Source organism: Balaenoptera acutorostrata, chromosome 1 (genome assembly GCF_949987535.1).
Source record: "Balaenoptera acutorostrata chromosome 1, mBalAcu1.1, whole genome shotgun sequence".
NCBI lineage: Eukaryota > Metazoa > Chordata > Mammalia > Artiodactyla > Balaenopteridae > Balaenoptera > Balaenoptera acutorostrata.
In genome coordinates this window covers 157991670-158010599 of record NC_080064.1, presented here as the reverse complement: position 1 = coordinate 158010599, position 18930 = coordinate 157991670, and the positions used below count along the sequence as shown (strand labels likewise).

Sequence of the window (18930 nt, the reverse complement as noted above, 5' to 3'; positions counted from 1 at the left end):
CTCCCCATTTCTCTCTCTTCTGGGAAGGGAGAACAGATGGGTGTGATTCCACAGATGGGCAGGATGGAGGTAAGCAAAGTTGTTACTGGAAAATCCCTTTCCCCACCCACTTGGTGTGTGAATGAGCACGTAGCCGGTTTGGTTAATCTCCACAAGCAGAACATGAAGCCAACAGGTCAAAACTGCTCAGTGGTCAATGAAATCAGATGTCTGGAAAGGATACTGTCCATTTCAGCAAGAATGACAAAGGTCAGACATCAGTTCATTCATTCATTTATCAGGTACTTATAGAGGCTTCTTGGTGTTAACTGTAGCTGCTCTTGGAGGCCCTAGTAGGAACTTTAATTTAATAATGGTTTCCTTCCAGTTATCAGAATGTCAGAGTGTCCTTATCCGTCTCAGGACAAGTTCAGAGCCCATGAAGAGATGAGGTTAATTTCTACTTAAAACTACAATTCTCATTTATTTAGTACTTAAATGTGCAAAGCACTATTCTAAGTAGAATATGGATCTCATTTAATCCTCATACCATTTTGAGATAGGTTCTATTCTTAATCCCATTTTACAAATGGGGAAATGGAGGCCTGGTGAAGTAATCTGCCCCAGGTTTCACAGCCAGTAGGTAGGTGGTAGAGCTGAGATTAGACCTCCAGGCAGCCTGACACCAGGGCCTGAGCTCCTGACCTCTTTGCAGCACTGTCTCACTAGACCTGGAACTTGAAACCTTATCAGGCAGGAGTCTGATCCAAACAAGGGAAGATTATTACTGACTTCACTTCCCAGCCCAAATGAACTTTTAGTTCAACTAATTGAAAATATGATAATAATTGTGCTAATTTGCCCTCCAGTAATTGCTAGGATAATGGAGATGATTTAGAACCACAAGCTGAAGAAAGGAACAGAGTTCATCTAATCCACCCCCTAATTTCTGAGACAGGAAACTTTAGGGGTTTATACGAACTCACATAGCTAGTTAGGAAGAAGAACCTGGACCACAGCCCATAGATTCTACCCCCTGCCCCCACCCAGCCCAGAACTCTTTCAATTGCACCACTCTTTGTTGGGCCGGGTGCCAGCACTGGCCCGGAAGCCAGGAGTCCTCACTATCTTTCCGGACCACAGGCTACTCGAGGAGCAGATGTCAGCCTCACAGAAGTGGGTTTCTTCCCCCTGGGGCTCGTTTGTTGCAGCATCAAGGACTTCCCCACCCAAACCTCCTTATCAGGAGCCAGGATGGGCTCTTAATCTGCAGCTCCCAGGGCCTTGTCTACACTCTTTGGGGTGGTGCTTATCATCCAGAAACAGCTGACCAAGCACAGGTCTCCCAGGCTGGCACTGTTTACCAAGTGGGGAAGCTGGGAGCAAAATGGACCAACCAACGCCCGGTCCCTGAACACATAAAAGCCACCAACTGCAATTCCTCAAGCAATTCCCGTCTACAGCCCCTGTTCCCTCACCTGGCTAAGGGGTACTCTCCACTCCTATTGACATTGGTCAGATCTAAAGTAAATAACAAACTGCTTGATCACAGAACCCTCTTATTTAAATTGAGGGACTATTAGTTCTACCTAGAGCCATGAGCAACCTCAAGATCAATCTGCCATTCTGTGGTTTACCTGGCTTGGAAACAGAGGTGGGTGATGGTGTCCCCTTAGCCTCCAGACAACCCTCCCTGAATTTCAGGCCTTCGACTAAACAATAAAATATCCTTCATGAGAGAAGCCTGTTAGCAAACAAGAAGATAGATGCTGATTTTGTACTGAATAAGAGAAGAGTACACCAGGATGGGCAAAAATTCGACCCTAACCTCATTGATTAAGAACCTAGGTAGGTCCTTAACAAATGAGTACCTAGGACATTTGTGTTAGAAGCTAGACATGAAAATGGGACCATTCTTTTAAACAACTCCTTGACACAAGTGGGTCCCTAACCAATTCTATTTGTGATACAGATAAGCTAGCTTCCCTGACCCCCATCTCCTGGCTCACCTACCCTCCCAGTATGTCACACAAAGCCTCCCAGGCCTACCTCCCACCTAGGACACCTAGGTCAAACTGCATGTTTGTTGATGAGGGTCATGGAGGTATGAAATGAAGTGTGTGTGTGTGTGGGGTGGTGCCACTGCTCATGAGACAACACGTTTAAAATTTAGTTTAAGTATAGTCCACTTACAGCCAAGAAAAAAGATAGCCCAGGTCAAAAATGTACTTGTGACCTTAGTGCAAACTGTGGAGCTAGCAAGTGAAGTGGGGGTGGGGAAGCCTGTTTCAAAACCTCATGGGTAGAACCCAAGAGTCAGGGATGAGAAAGGCTGTTTCTATGTCCTTGCATAGATCCTATCTACATAGCCAGAGTTATAAATGGGTAACAAACCTATGCTCTTGGTGTTTGCTGTCAGAAGTAGCTCCTTTTTAGCTAACTGGTAACATTGGCCTTCTGTCACATGTTCAGTTCCAGTGCCTGTATCCTGAGGCCCAATTGCTCTTGTATAATAAGAATGGTGGTTGCCAAATGGGAGCCCCAAAGATGACAAGAGAGCTTGACCAGGAATTTCAAAAAATTCTGCCCCAACCTGGAAAGGGGTTCAGTGTCCTCTGTTTACCATCCCAGTCTGTGAGCAGGCTGTTAGTCTTAATCATTTTTAATAATTTTAGTACCTAGCACATACAATAAATGCTTGCAGAATGAACTAATGAGTAAGGCAGAGCAAGAACAGGATGCATAAGATGAGCCCTGGCTAGACTGAGGAATGCTCAGACTAGAACACTAGCCCATCTAGCATTTTCACAGGGAAGTTAGAATATGCATTAAAGAAGGGAAGTAAGGAGCTATCTCCCAGGAAAGAGGGGGTGCTTGGAAATGTCCCTACCACCTATGCGATAGGTCTTCTGAATCCAACTGAAGAGAAATACTATGAGACACAAAGGATTTGCTTGAGGGAAATGCAAATTAGTGATGTGGGAATTTTTTCTTCTCTATACCACACGACTTCATCTGCTACATTTTTATTAAAGAAACCAAAAAAAAGTGTCCATTTGTCCATAAAGCTGTACATTCTTCCATATAAAAACACTATTATACAACTAGTAACCTTTGTCTTTTCTGTCAGAATAGCTTACAAATGTACTATTTATTTTTTACTTAACGGGAGAGACAGGCCTGCTCAACAGTCCAGCTCTGTGTGTTTTGTTGTTTTTAAAGTGAACGTGATAAAGAAGAGAGAAAAGATTAAGAATGAGACCATGAGGCAGCTTATAAAAAGGCAGGGACCTGTTTGCAGACAAGATGCAACAACAATCTGCAGTGATTCACAGCTTTGTTTCAACCCACAGACCAGAAAATGAGCTCTTGGGTCTACTGGCCTGAAGTTAACTTTAAAGGAATAAGGACTGGAAAAAGGATCTGGGAAGGTAGCTCGGGATCTGGAAAGTTGAAGAGGCAGTACTGGCAGGAATGGGTAGGGGAGTGTTTGGTAACTAGCACCCTTGAGTCAGAATTGAGTATTTAAGAAATCCAGGAAAGGGGACTGGCAGTGGGGAGAGAGTTTCCTCACTAAAGGCAACAGCAGGAGGGTAGCCAGGTTGACCAGATGTTCTAGCTACATCCTTCTTAAGGTGATTCGGGTTTGGGAAACTCAAGGCCTTCTGAGGATCCCTCACTAATGTCACCGAGAAACTGAAGGAAGGCGATTTCTTCCCTGTGTAATTTTCCATTTTTCTCCAACAGTAACAGTAAATATTGCACAAGTCTATAGACAAATTTGGATTGTACTGAGAGAGACAGTAGCCTCTCCCACAGGTGCTCTGAGCACCAGGGAGAAAAAACAATGCCCAAGGTTTGGCTTTTAGTGTCAGCCCTACAAGAATACCAAGTAGTCCTGCAGAACTTGGGGCATTCTCCCATTCAGCCAAGGAATATCTACAAGGCTAAGCATCCAGCCATAGTCCTGAGGACAGAGGGAGAAATGGTTCCTTAAGCCCACCAGGGCACCAGGTGGTTGTGAGAGCCAGATCCTCCTCCAGATCCTCCTGTGACCCAGGAGGCCATATTGCACAGTGACTGAGAACTCTTGTCCTAGAAAATAGGGAGCTCCATGACCCAACCAGAAGGGGAGAGGAGCGGCGGGGAGGCCCGGGGGGGGGGCAGTTAGAGAGGAGTGTTGTGCTTTTAAAAAGAAGGCAGTATTCAAGGACTTGAAGTTTCCTGTAGCTTTTGAGCCACCTCTCAAAGGGATAATGGCAGCATCATGAGGACTTCCGTCTGGTTACAAAAAGAAGGGTTTTGGCCAAAAAACATCCCAGTGGATACTCTTTGGGTCCCAAAATTCCACTGCAAATCAACCCCAAGGTATTTGCCACACATACTCACACACAGAGCAGCTCATAGCAAGGCAAAGGTTTTGTGCAGAGTGCCTTCTGTCCCAACTCCAATAACCCTCAACCCCTGCCTCACTCCCCTGACTCCCAAAACAAAAAGCTTTATATTCTTGGTGGGAAGCAACACCTACAGCCCCCTGAGAATAGAATTAGAAACAAGTCATGATTTCAAGAAAAGCTGCTCAGGACAGAAGGAATCAGGAGAGGTCTTTTCACTCTCTGCCTAGGATCTCATCAAAAATTGAAAGAGAAGATTAGGCAATATAGTATGATTTAAGTCCAGGCTTGAATGCCCCTGAGTAAGATTAAGAGAGGGGCCAGGGATGCAGGTGTCCTGGGTGAGAGGTTTGAACTCAGCCTCTCTTCTCTCCCCAGGGCAGATCCTGACCTCTCTCATTCACAGTTACTAACCTTGCTTGCTCCCTCTCACATCTTCCTGGGTTGCTAGCCAAGCTTCTCCCACCTCACTTTGGCCAGATCCATGCCCTCCCTGACCATTCCCCTCTCCCATTCCAGACACTGGCTCCCAGACTCAAGCACACAACAATTCTCTCCAAAGGCACCTGGGGAGGCCACTTCCAAGCAGCTCCCTTCAAGGATTTTTTTCTTAAAAAAATCTTTTGGTTTTTTTCCCCCCTTTTCTTAAAAAAAATAATATATATATATAAATAGCTCTTCACTTAAAATACAATTCCCCAGGTAGAGGTATGCAGTGGCCTGTTGTCACAGCAGAATGAGTACAGCAGAGTGCCAGGTGGGGCGGCGGGGGATCTAACTGGAGACTGCCATGACGTAGTTCTTTGAGGGGCTGCTCCTGCCCAGCATCATTTGGTTCTTGCAGGTGAGGAGCCCATAGGAGGTGGCCACCGGGGCCTCCTCGTACAGGACGCAGATAGAGCCATCCTCCCCAATGCGGTAGGACACCTCGTAGGGGTCCACCCACAGGGTCAGCTCACTGGGCAGCAACCGGTGCAGCTGAGGCTGGCTGAGTCCGATCTGGCTAGCCACTTTACTGATGATGGGGTCCATTTTGTGGTTGATTCGGATGCAGCGGTAGCCAGAGCCCTTGGATGGTTTTTCAGGAAACCAGTGGTGTTTGTAGTGCTCTGTGGAGACAGGACAAGGGGGATATGCACTGGTTAGAGCAGCTGGGCCATGGATGCTACCACAAGGGGGGTAGGGGTGATGGGATAGGAGAGGAAGGGACCTAGTGATTTTAAGTAAGCAACATGGTTTCTCATGAGTTTCAGGACCCTCCTGAAACCCTCCCGACACTGTAGCAGAAAAAAAATTATGGGATCTGGAAAAACCCCTCCTTCCAGGACAAGGGTTTATGTGTATTGGGAGGGCGTCCCAGAGCTCTGGGTCAATCCTCTGTAGCCAGTATATTGCCTTTGGCACATCCCCAGTTTAAGGAGGAGGGGTGTGACTGGGGCTGGCATGTCCAGGCAGGGCCTCTGGGGACCTATGAGCTGAAGTTTCAAGGCCAAGAAGGCTGCCATCATTGTCGGACCCACAGCAAGTCATCATGTCTCCCACCCTGTGCCTCAGTGGTTCCCTCTGCCTTGAAAAGTCAGAGGCTTGTCTCAGCGGGTAAGGGAGGCAAAACCGGGATGTTTGGATGAAACATACGTTGTTCCTCAGAAGGCAGGATCTGTGTGGGCACGTTCAGAGATGGCTATTGCTGCCCAAGACCGCCGGCCAACCCGCTAGAAACAGCTGGGAGATGGGTCTCTCCCCAGCCAGCGGCTGCCTGTATCTTGTCAACCTCCTCCGTCTCACGTCGCACCGCCCCCAACCCCGACACACGCCCGCAGAGCGCAGTTACTACGTACAAGGCTCTCTCTGTACCATAATAGGTGGCAGATGGCTAAGGGTGGGGGGGAGGGGGAGAAAATACAAAGGGGGCCCGGATTCCAACTTTGACTGAGTCAACAGCAGACGCAGGCTCAGCGCAGCCCCGCGCGGCCGGAAGAACCACGGCTGGGACTCCCAAGTTGTTGAGAAGGTTCAATTGCGCCTGCTTGTTCCATAAGGACCCCCCGGCCGGTCGGGCTTTGTTGCCTGCAGGGTCTCAGAGTCCAGTGAGGGAGATGAGCTCGCACTCAGACCCGCAGGTACCCCCCTTCCGGGGCATAAGCCGGGGACTCGGGATCGCACTCAGGACTAGTGTTTGCGCCCGCGACAGCTTGGAGGGGAGCGCCCAACCAGAACAACCGCGGACCGAGACCCGAGAGCAGGGCCGAGGAGGAGAGACAGGACCCAGAGGAATGGGTGGAAGGTGGGGATGTGGGGGTGGGGGGAGGAGACTGCAGGCCGCCCCGGGAGCTGGAAGGAAACCGAGTCCCGGAGCTGCTCGAGTGGGGAGCCCTGCCCTAAGTGGAGAGGAAAGACGCCTCAGGCAGGGTGGGGGGCCGAGCCCCGGTGGCAGGGTTTGACGGGCGCCAGGACCCTCTGCAATGTGCTCACCCATCAGGGCTTCCTGGAGAGCCCCGCTGAAAACCTGAAGTCGCTGCTCGTTCACGCAGCCCCGGGTCCTCAGAAGGCTGGAGAGGAAACCCACAGCTGCGGCGATCTCCGGGAGCATGTCTGTTCTCTTCCCGGTCCAGCTGACCTGGCTCATGTCGTGTGCAACTCGGTGAGCGGTGGCGGAGGCTGGGGGTCAGTGAGAGTTCTCCGATGGGACGTGCCGAACCGTAAGCCTCTGCTCGCTCGCCAGTCGCGAGGGCTTTGCCCGGACTGTACCTGCTATGCGCCTTTCATACTGTTGCGAGAGCCGGAGGAGCCGGCGGCGGAGTCCATTGGCCGCAGCCAGCGGATAGGGGCGGAGCCTGGCGTCCGCCCCGCCCCGCGCGCCATAGGTCTCAGTCCCGCCCCCACCCTCCGCTGCCTCCTCTGCGCTGAGGTCATCGCCCGCTGACGTCAGTGCTGGGAACCGTAGCTGGGCTTGCAGGCTGAGGGAGGCGGGAGGAGAAAGGGGTGGGGGACGCGAAGGCTCTCTGGAAAGGAGAGTGGCGCTTCAAGCTGGGGATTCTCTGACCTCTCCTATTCTCCCATTCTTCCAGACAGTTTAAAGAACACCTCCAACAAGAAGCCTTCGTTGACACCACCTCTCCCAGGAGGTCGCCTTTTCTGACTCCCCCACTTTCAACCACACCCTGTCAGAACTCACCCATTTTACAGCTTTGACGCGTCTCCTAACTAGTCGGAATGGGTTCCTCTTAGCTCTCCGGAAATGGAGACTAAGTATTCTATTTACTTCCACGATAACACCAACTTCCCCAACAAGTTATGCTCTTCTACAGCAATGCTTTTTCTCTTGCCTAGAACCATCCGAGTCTTACCTACTGCTGGGTGGGTAGGGGTGGAGGGAGTGTTGCAAAACTTTTCAGTCTTCCTCTTCCACACGGGGAACCAGGCTCAGAACGTGGCAGCATCACAGGCACTCCTAGAGGTCTGTTGAATGGGGATAACTCCTAATCAATATCCCAGGGTCCAGCATACATAGGTGCCTCATACATATATGTTAAATGAATCAAACCCAGTGGCCTCTGTAAATTCTTATTTTCCTTGACCACCTTTTCCTGGAGGCAGTCTCCCCTCTTTTTCCTTGACCCCAGGTTTCTCTGCCTCCTTCCCCGGCTGTGTCTTCCCTGGATCTCTTCCTGTCCCCGTTCCCTCACTATGTCCACTCACTCTTCCTTTTCTCTCCACTTTCTTTCCTTAGAGAGATTCTATTCATGTTGTCCATTTTGATGTTTACTTTTTTACTACTGACTTTCTTATCTGCGTAGTCTGTCCACATCTCTCATCCCGCCCCTCCTACCTGCTCTGTCTCTCCCCTCGGATGTCCAGCCACCACATCAGTGTCAGTCTAAGCCCACTGTCTTCTCCAAGGCCAGCTTCCTTCCTGATCTCCATTTCTATCAGATACCATCGGTTCCCAGTCACTCTACCCAGAAAACTCAGACTCACTTTTGGCTTCACCTTGTACTTTGCTCCTTAGATCCAGTCTCAAGACCTGTTACTTCTTCATATCGAGATGGTTGCAGTAGACTCTGTCAAATCCAATCCCCAAATCACCCTTCCCACTGTTAGCAGACTTACCTTCCTGAAGTTCTGCACTCACTTGCTCTTCTTTTGCTCAGATCATTCTGAGACACCCTCCATTTGTCTACTGCATTAAGTATGGACTCCTTTGCCTAATAGTTAAGACCTTTCATAATTTGGCCCCATCTTTCTTTTTAGGTTTCTGCCACTTTGTGCTCCAAGGTGACTCTCCTCACTGTTCTCTAAGCATCAGAGCAGCTCTGCATCCCAGAGCCCTCAACATTTGCCTATGATCCCTATCCCTGCCCTGTAATATGGTCCCCATTCCATGTATGCCTATATGTGCCTGGCATTGCTGCACCATGGCTCATGCCATTATCTCTTGGATACCTCACTGCCTCCTTTCCATCTTTCCCAATCCCTCACACTCCTGAACGCTTAAGCTTGGTCCTCCACCTTGAAAACCTGTGCTGACCATTCTCTCACTACAGAATTAATATTATCCATACCATTCATTTGGCATTTATAATCTGTTGTTTGATATTCTTAGTGATCTTTTTAGAGGTTGACATCTTGTTTGCAGACTGCTTGAAAACAGGTTACTATGCTCATATGTCCTGCATTTCCAGGACAGTTCAGGTTTCAAATATTCTGCTCCATTGCTTCATATAGCTCATTAAAATGCCCTGGAATTCTAGTATTTTGGCATTGAACACATCTCTTAGATGGCTTCTTCACTGCCTCCTCCCTGAAGCTGGATCAGGCCAGATGAGACCTCTGCTCATTGAGGGGGAAACAATTGTTACTGGAAACAGGGCTAGGACAAGATAACCTAGAGTGCATCAAACAAAAAGATCAGGTGTCAGCAAGACCAGAATTGACCAAGGTCAACCACCAAGGAGGCCAGGGAAACAGGTCAAGGTATAGGCAGGTGTTCAGGGTGGTTTAGCACCAAAATCTGAAAATACTTAACATCTTCCTGGGTATGCTGTTGACAGGGGTCTGGTGTTCTGGGCCTTGCTTTAGTCCATAATTGATGGGAAAAAAGTCTTGTGACAGATCATCACCTGTTTTTTGCCTTAGGAAATAGAACTCTATCTTTATGTAGGTTCTCGTATCACTCACCAGGTCACATAGCTAGTTCTTAATAGAGCCAGGACTGGCACCAGATCTGCTGACTTCAAATATGCCCTTTTCATTAGACCATGGAATCCCTGTGCTATTACAATGGCTGCTGGTCCCACCTCAACCCACAGAGCTGTTCTAGATGATGATGCAATGAACTGGAGGGAAACAGTCTTCATTTTGGGACAGTAGCAAGGTCTTATCCCCCACATTCCCCCATTACCTAGGAAGTGTCTTAGTCTCATCACTGGTGGTTAGTTCCTGCACTTTGTAGAGGGCGATGATAATAAGAACCAGAAAGCACTTCACCTACTTTCTCATCCTCTCTTCTTTCTACACACAAGCCTAGGGAGAGGGAGTTTAATGTATCCAACATTCAAAGTTTCCAAGTTACTCTACAGTGTAGTTGAACCCAACTCAGGATTTAGATTCTCAATCAGTTTCTTTTAAGGCCAAATATTGGGTTGGCCAAAAAGTTCATTCGGGTTTTTCTGTACCATCTTATGGAAAAACCAGAACAAACTTTTTGGCCAACCCAATACATTATAATAATCCAAATTACTTTTGGAATTTGCTGAAACTGTCCTTAAACTGCTAAGACCATTGTTCTTAGAAGCTCTAAAGTCCAGATTTCACTTCTTCTTCTGTTGCCTGCCACCTCCGTTTCCTTGGTATAGCCAAGGCATAGTTCAAGCATCAGGATAAGGACAGTGTGTCCCTCCCTCCCTCTTCTCCTCTTCTTCCTGCTCCTCTTCCTCCTCACTGATGTCTTCCCCTCCCCCGAAGGGCCTTGAGTTCAATTTTGAACATTAAATGTCCTAACACTGTGCTGACCTGTGGCTCTACCTACTGCCAAGTGGGCAGGTAGTGGTGGAGGTGGGTGTGGATGCCAGTTTATGCCTCAACTGGATCAGAAACTTCTTCTGTACCATGTGACCCCTACCCACTGGCTCCCTTGGTCCTGGATGCCCATCTCACCCACTTGCACAGCCTACCTGTGTGGCCCCTCTAGAGTGACCCACAACATCCCAAACTGCCCTCTTCAGACCAAATCCCCACCAGAACTGGGTCCCTCTCCTCAGGTCTCATCCCTGGCCTTGTCTGTGGAGTCATCACACATGCCTTGCTCTCTACTCCCCAGTCAGGAGCAACCAGAACATTGTATGCGACTGTCTTGCTCAGCATCCTGCTGGGCCTGCAGGGTCTTGGCTTGGTTGTCAAGGCTACCTCCCAGTTTCCTGACCACATGTTGAAACCTGAGGTTGAATAAAGATGATCTGCCAGCAGAGTCTGGGCTGCAATATTCTAGGAAGATGACATCACCTCACTCCTACACTGTGCAGTGCGTAGTTTTACTAGGTCTGTGTGTGAGTGTGCATGTGTATGTGTGTGTGTATGTGTGTATCAGTGTGGGTAGGAGGGCAGTATATATATATTTGAGTGTACATACTTAAATGTGTATGATGTTTGTGGATAGGAGGGAATGTGGATATATGTTTGCAGATGTTAACATGTACTTAGTATATGTTGAAGAACATCCTTTTGTGATGTGTGGGTGTTTTGGTGGAGTGTGTATTTTGGCAGGCATGTCTGAGTGTGGCTGGTATAGATGCTAATTTGATCTTGCCTCTTTTCAGGCCTCATCAGTGACAACCTTGCTCTGCTGCCCAGAGCTGATAAGAAACATCACCCAGGGAGGACAGATGCCTCTTCTTCACTTTCTAATCAGAGTGGAAATACCACTAAATATATTCATAATTCTTTGCAAGCATCATTGGGTAATGTCCAGAACATCTTTTTGAGTTCCCTATCACCTTCTCACAAAGCTGTACCCTTCAAGATCAGCTCTAGGCCAGCCAGTCCGGGTGTTACTCTTTAGAATCAGGAACAGGAATCGAGGACAAAAAAAGATGACATTGTCCCTAGAACCTGTTAACAAAGACTAAGAAAGTGGGAATGTTAGCTATTTTTAAGTTTCTGTCTTTAAATCCCTCCCCCCACCCCAAAGTGAACTGAGAACAGGGACAGAAACAGATAATGTGAAGATGATTAGGGTAAAGTGGAAAACTACCAATCTGGACTGAAGGAAGCCTTGGTAGCATATAAATATGAAAAGGGCTTTCTAATTCCCAGGTCACAACAATTTTCAAGTCCTTAAGGACCATTTCTAAGAATGCGTTGCGGGCTGGAGAAGAGTCAGAAAGCTAAAAAGTAACCCATTTCTCCACTTGCTCTGAAGATAGATGCAAAAAGAAGATTCCATTGTATAAAAAGCACCTAAATTAAGCAATAGAAGAACTTCCTTATAGGAAAGTGAGCAACTAGGATGTGCTAAACAAGATGTCTCCTCCAGTCAGGACTCAGACACTGAGGTACAGGGCATCTTTATAGTGAAGGATGAAAATAGCCACAGAGGGTGGTGGAATGAAGTCTGCTGGCCCCAAGCAGCATCTAACCTGCAAAGTATCAGAACCTCAGCCATTGCCCACACAGTTTCCAGGTGATGAATAGAAATAGCCATGGCAGATGCAGGCTCCACCTGCTACCACCAACCTGGGAGGCCATCAGACACCTGGTGACTAAAAAAATCAGGGCCTCTCTAAGCTTTCCTGGGCTCACCCATAGGCAAACTTGGGAGCCTGGGTGGGTCACGGTTCTCCACAGCACACAGTCTCTGGATTTCCTCTCAGTGTGCTCAACTCTCTCTCCCAAATACGGTCCGTGTAGCTCAGAAGTCACAAGTTGGAAGTCTGTGAGGCAGAGCTGACTCAGTCACAGATATATAGTGTTTGGTCTCTATAGTGTTTAAGCATTTAAAAAATTAGTTGTCAGCATTTAATGATTAGGAAGTGTCATATCAAAATAAAACCCTAGAATTATAATTTCTCTTTAAAAATCAGAATCTCTGTTTACACTGGTTCCACATTCTTATTTAGCAATGACTGTTAATTAAGACAGGAAGTGTGTCCTTCAGTTCACCCCGGTCCCCACCAACTCTTTATCGCATCCCTGCTGAGACCAAGTGGTGGTTATCATTTACCATGGCTGGATGCTGGGATTTGTTATTATTATTATACTTAATCCTCATTTGTATAACCTGCCTTGATCCTGGAGGTATTTGAATTAGCATCTCCCGATATAGAGCAAATGTCAAAGCATCATCTCTAACCCTAACTTTCCTGCTGAACTACTTTTTCTTTTTCAGTTGAGAACTGGACATTTTTGAAATATTTTTTCTGGTGTTTTTATCTCAACATGTAGGAATCAAGATACTTTTCTCCCTTCTTCTCTACTTCTGATTTCTTTCTCTCTCTCAATAGCATTACCATTCTTTGTCTAGTCACCAGGCTCACAGTCTGGCAGACATCTTTAACTGTACCCCTGCTAATCAGTTGCCAAGGCCTAGAGAGTCTACATTTGCAACATCTTTCCTGTTTTTGCCTCTTGCCATGGGCAGTGTCCTCCCTCCCCCAGTCTTTCTGCTCCATCTAGACTATTGCCATAGCCTGCTGGTTATTCTGCCCTTCAGTCTCTCCTCACTTCAATCCACACTGAAGACTGCTTGCTAGAGTAATTTTCTTTGAGCAATATCCTAATCGTGTCACTTTTCAGCTTTACAAAACTTCAATGGCTTCCCATTGCCTACAGCATTAATTAAAAATCTCTTATCCGGCATTCAAATCCCTACACCCTGGGACTTCTTAGGACAGTAACTCAGATCACTGGGGAGTTTGGTAAAAATTCAGATTAAGCAGCCTCTCCCTTGTTATTCTGATGCGTAGTTTGAGATGGGATATGGGCCTATTTGTAATGAGAACCCAGGCCATTCTGATGCAGTGGTCCATGGACCCCACTCAGCACACCTTGTCTCAGAGGCACTCTTAGAGCTCCAAACCCACCTGACACGTCTGCCCAGACACCACGATCTGTGTCAACCCCTCCCCCTGCTGCAGCACCTGGCTCATAACTGTTGGCTGAACTGGTGGGGGTGAGGCACACGCAAAGGGTGGCCTGTACCCCCAGCCAGCATTCTGCAGGCAGCCCCCTGCCACTTCAGAGAGACCTTCACTATGTGAAGCCTAGTTTATCCTTCTTATTTATTTATTTATATATTTTTTGGCCGCACCACGCAGCATGTGGGATCTTGGTTCCCTGACCAGGGATCAAATCCGTGCCCCGTGCAGTGGAAGTGCAGAGTCTTAACCACTGGACCGCCAGGGAAATCTCCCTCGGAGGCCTAGTTTAGAAGAGCAAACAGCAGTCCCTCTAAAGAGAAGGCTTCTTTCATCTTGAGACACATTCAGACGTACTTGCTTTTGTTGACCAACCTGGATTCTAATCCTGAATCTGCCACCTACTATCTATGACAAGGCAAATCTTTAATCTCTCTTATCCTCAATTTTTCTCATCTTTATAATGAGGACAATATGTTCTTCACAGACTTATTGGGTAGATAAGTAGTAATATATAGAAAGAGCTTAGCGCAAAGCCTAAATATTATAGATAAGTATAAGTAAACCACAGCTTGGTATTGCCAACAGTCAGAAGCAGGGTTTTCAGAAATCATCTACACAAAATTTTTAATTTTGCAGATGAAGAAAAGGAGGCCGTGAGATGGGAAAAGATGCCCAAAATCACACAGCTGTTTAGTGGCAGGATTAGGACGAGAACCTCTGTCTCCCACCCCATCTAGTGCCCTTTCCATTTTTCCACATCCTGTCTTGTGACACATGCTTCATTCACTCCCTTATTCATTTATTCACTTACTCAGGGACTATTTATGAGTACCCTTGGTGCCAGGCTCTGGAGGAACAGTGGTGGGTTTTGGAGTGGCAGGTGTTGGAAGCTGAGGGCAGGATACGGTCAGGTGGAGTAGGAGGCTGAAAGCCCAGGAGGCAGAATGAATTCAGCTGCTCACACACATGTTGATGTTTCCTCAGGTGGAGGCAGGAGTTTGGGACAGAGAAAAAGACTGTGAGCCCTGCAGGGGCAAGACCTGGGGTCAGTGAGAAAGAGTGACCAGGAGGGTCACAGACGATGGTACAGCAGGACAAACTGAACTTCAGAGAAGGTGATGTGGAGTGACGGTCAGAAGAGGTAATGCAGAGCACGGAAGATGCTGCCCCACCACGTGAGCCTGAGGGGTGTGGGGTGTGACAGAGGAACAAGCTCCCTTTGAGACGGCCCCGTTTCAGTTAGGGTCAGGAGGCACAGAAAATGCTTGGATGGGATTGAGGCTACAAGGGACTTTGCTGGACACAAGAGGGTTTGAAAGGGAGGTGACGGGAGTTGGATCAGCAGAGAGCACTTACACGGAGGGTGGGGATAAGAGTGTTTGTGCTTTGGACGGCGACCAGTGTGAGGAGAAGGAGTGAGGACTTAGCCCTGACTGGGCCTTGGGAGACAACCGAATCCAGGGCCTCAGGGCAAAGAGCCACGAAGACATGAGACACAGAGTGTTGGACGGGGCAGGAACTGCCACTTTTGCTCTCAGGGGTCAGCCAGGGGACCACAGGTGACCTCTGTGGCTTGGAGGGTTGAGGCCTCCAGGTTCCTGGAATTAGGCTCTAAGGGCCTGCTTCATGCTCCCCAAAGTCACCTCTTCATCCCCTTACATCATCCTGCACCACATTGGCTCATACAGGTTCACTCTCCTTCTGCTGGGAGGGAGCGCTGGAAAGTGTTATTAATTCATCAAACTTGTGACATATGCTGACAGTATGACAGTTCCTATCTAGGGGGGAGATCTGCTCCCCAAATATAGCTGTTCCCTTGAGGGTTGCTTCTCAGCTGCTGTGCCCTACTGACCCACTAGAGGAATGCTCCGGTTTCCTTCCCTCCTTTACCAGCATGGGCCTGTGGTGAGGGCAGAGCAAAGGAAGGCAGGATGGCTGAGGGTGTATGAGAGAGAGAGTGAATAAGGTGGGAGCTGGGGGAGAGGAGACATGTGGACAGATGGCTAGACCAGTATTTGGCTGGAAAGGTCCCCAGCGATGTGTTTTTGTTTCTGTGACTCCCTAGGTGTATCATAGGAGCAAAAGGATGGAGACTATCTGTTAAAAGTCTATTATCCTGGAGGGCCCCCCAGGAATGTGACCTCCCACACCTTCACCCTCTGGGCCTTCTCCAATAGTACTCGAAGGTGTGACTGAAAGTGCCGGAAACTCCACGGGAGAACACATGGACTTGGGGACAGCAGCAGATCTGAAGCTGAATTTATTGCCTCTTTCCCAAACTTAGAGGACAGACACATTGCAAACACTCCTCATCCTCACTCCCAGGGGCCCAGGATAAACCCCCTTCATCTCCAGACAGAAAACAAGAGAAGAGGCCCTGAGACTGTTGGAGCTGCCCCAGATGTTGTTTTGGCAGCGCCTTAATGGGGCTGGGCCTCCTGGGGCTGGGTGTCTGGGGCAGGAAGGAAGCTGGCATCACAGCTGTGATAGCCAGAAACCCCCCTGGGTAGGGGGCTAATGTGTGGAGAAAGACAGACTCAAGAAAAAGGGACATAAGGAAGAATCTAAAGAGGTACTGCAGCTTCCCCCTCTGGCCTCCTGGCTCTGGGCCCCAGGTATTGCTCAACTGCACCATGGCTCAGAGCCAGGGGAGGCCGAGCATTTGATCCCTGTGGTTCAGAGGAGGGAGCCTGGTGGCCAGATTGGGAGTCACCTCCCTGAGCCACACTCTGCTTATCTATAACAAGAGAGTGTGGGCCAGGAGACCCACCCTGTCTCTTCCTTAATCTGTGTGAATCCCTATGTTGTAATATCGGAGCTGAGGAATCAGAAGTTATTCTCAGTGGCATTTAGTATCATCCTCAGTTGAAATTTAATGAGAGCCCATAATGACAATGGGAGTAATCAGGTCAGGATAGTGGCTGGGAAAATAATAATCAACATCCTTTCCATATTTCCTTCTATGCTCAGCTCAGGGCTTCCTTCCTTTCCTCTTGGCTCAGGAAACTCCCTTGAGGTCAGGGGTTGAGTCCTACTGAGTCAAAGAGTCAGGGGGCCCCAGTTATTTTCAGCTGCTTTTCTCTAGCATTAGACATGTGTGGATGCAAGTGGGTCCCATGGCGAAAGCTCCTGAGGGGAGTGGAGAGAGGAATATTATGAGATATGTCTAAGAGGGCTTTGAGAAGGTTGAGCCCCCAAATTTGAGCAGAATGAATGATGATCGTAGTGGGGATGGGTAAGCTCCTAGAAAGAGAACAATTCCCTGCCCCCCAGGTTTTGAATTTAAAGAAGAATCTATTGTAAGTAAGCATCCCTATTTAAAAACGTATGTAAGTCCAGGAAAACCACCAACCACCCCACTCCAGCCTGGTCTGGCTTAGGAAGAGGGACTCTGCCTAAGAACTTAAACACACAGAAGCTTTGGGCCCATCTCACTGAATTTGTAGAGAGGCACAGAAGTGTGGGTAGGGGTTAGAAAGAGCTGACTTACTCTGCAAAAGAAAACAGGAAGAATCTGAAAGGAAAAGGCCTGAAATCCACCACTCACATAGCAAGAGCACTTCTAGATTGGCAAGATGATTCCTAAACCGATTTGACTTAAGGAAAAGAGGAGCTCAAAGCTAGAGACATCCCCACTCCCAGAGGAATCTGGACTATTTTGAGGAGGGGCATTGGATTTCCCATAGTTCTTAGAATGAAGCTTTGAACCAATCTTAGCAAGCACCTAAGGAGCAGTGGACCTCAGCTGACAGTTTACCAATTGGGAACATGGCCTTAGGTATCACCCTCAAGTGCCTTACCTTTAATGAGAACAACCACCTCCAAAAGGAGGGTACCTGCCTCCTAGCAGGGTACCTTCCCTGGTAGCACAGTGGTTAAGAATCTGCCTGCCAATGCAGGGGACATGGGTTCGAGCCCTGGTCCGGGAAGATCCCATATGCCACAGAGCAGCTAAGCACGTGTGCCACAGCTGCTGAGCCTGCACTCTAGAGCCCGTGAGCCACAACTACTGAGCCCACGTGCCACAACTACTGAAGCCCACGTGTCTAGAGCCTGTGCTCCGCAACAAGAGAAGCCACCACAATGAGAAGCCCGTGCACTGCAACGAAGAGTAGCCCCTGCTCGCCGCAACTAGAGAAAGCCCACGTGCAGCAATGAAGACCCAATGCAGCCAAAATAAATAAATTAATTAATTAAAAAACACACAAAAAACCCCATACATCTAATTAAAAAAAAAAAAGTAGATTAGAAGAAATTGTATTTTCCCTCTATTGCATTAGTAAATACACAGAAGAGCAATGAAATAAATGGATTTACTTCACACTACTGGTTCTTACACCCATGAACATGTATCAGAATTACTTGTGGAGGTTTTAAAAAATATTTAAGTCTAGGCCTCACTCAGCAGTTACAACGGGGGTCAGGACCCAGGTATTTTTTACAAGCTCTTTGGATAGCTCTGATGAGTTTCCTGCTGGTTGAGTCTCTGATTTTAGGTTGACTGGGGTACTTTGAGTTTTGGGGGCCACTCTTTGGGGGTACGGGGAGCTTTTTTCTCAGATTTACTAGCAGTAGTGAAGAACTTGGCCTCAGGCTTTTTAGGAGTCTGTCTTGGGTCTTTTTTCCCCAGCGAAGAGGTTCTTTCTTTCTCCAACTCTTCTTTGATTCTTGACTTCTTCCCTGGGCCTTTACCTGGGGTCTTGGGCTCCTCATCTGTTGGGGTCTCCAAAGCTGAGGAGGCCTTTCTCTTCTTCCCATGAGGTGTGTACCAGGACTCTTCTTTGGAGACTTCTTTCCTGTGGCATCTTTTTGTGTCTCTACGCTTCCTGCAGCTGGAGTTTCCTTCACTGGTACCAGCAGTGGGATTTCATCTTCAGACTTGTCTTGAGCTTTAGTGGGGGCAGGTACCCTCTACTAGAAAAAAGTAGAAGATTCCCAGGGCACACTGTGCAATCTACTTCTCAACAACTCAGCACAGTTCTCCCTGGCAGGGAGTGGATTCTGTGGGGATCACTGAGACAGGAAGCGGAGAAAGAGGGGGAGGTGAATACTGCAGAGATTCGCCTTGTCTGACCCTCCCATGCCTCACTGCCATTTATATATGGGTCATAAATCAATCACTTGACCCCAGGATCTGAACACCTTTTGTCCTCCTTGTTTTATAGTGATCAAAGGAAGGAGATTTGGTGCCCGTCCTCAAGCGTGGAGGGTGGAGGCTCTTCAGTCTAGTTTGAGAGAAATTGTTCCTGCCCTCAGGAAACTCCAAGTTGGGGACGAGGAGGAAGCATGCACACAGAGGACACACATGCAAAGCTGCCATCAGACAGAGAAATGTGGGCAGATGAGCACTGAGAAAACACAGTCCAAAATTAATGAAGAGGGTTGGAATGGAGGCACCAGCAGTTAGCTGGTGTCCCGTATGA

General features: G+C 48.1%; 1 protein-coding gene and 1 long non-coding RNA gene across 2 annotated transcripts; one reads left to right on the top strand and one right to left on the bottom strand.

Annotated features, from left to right (window-relative positions):
• Positions 1 to 2989: 2989 nt before the first annotated feature.
• BTG2 (BTG anti-proliferation factor 2) lies at positions 2990 to 6999 on the bottom strand. The gene is made up of 2 exons (XM_007166126.3): positions 6846 to 6999; positions 2990 to 5482 (listed from the first exon to the last, which is right to left on the bottom strand). The coding sequence occupies exons 1-2, from the start codon at positions 6997 to 6999 to the stop codon at positions 5148 to 5150; spliced, it is 489 nt and encodes a 162-aa protein (XP_007166188.1). The 3' UTR covers positions 2990 to 5147.
• LOC130704788 (uncharacterized) lies at positions 6286 to 10804 on the top strand. The gene is made up of 3 exons (XR_009005276.1): positions 6286 to 6493; positions 6853 to 7014; positions 7442 to 10804. It is a non-coding gene; the product is annotated as an uncharacterized LOC130704788 (long non-coding RNA).
• The last annotated feature ends 8126 nt before the right edge of the window (positions 10805 to 18930 follow it).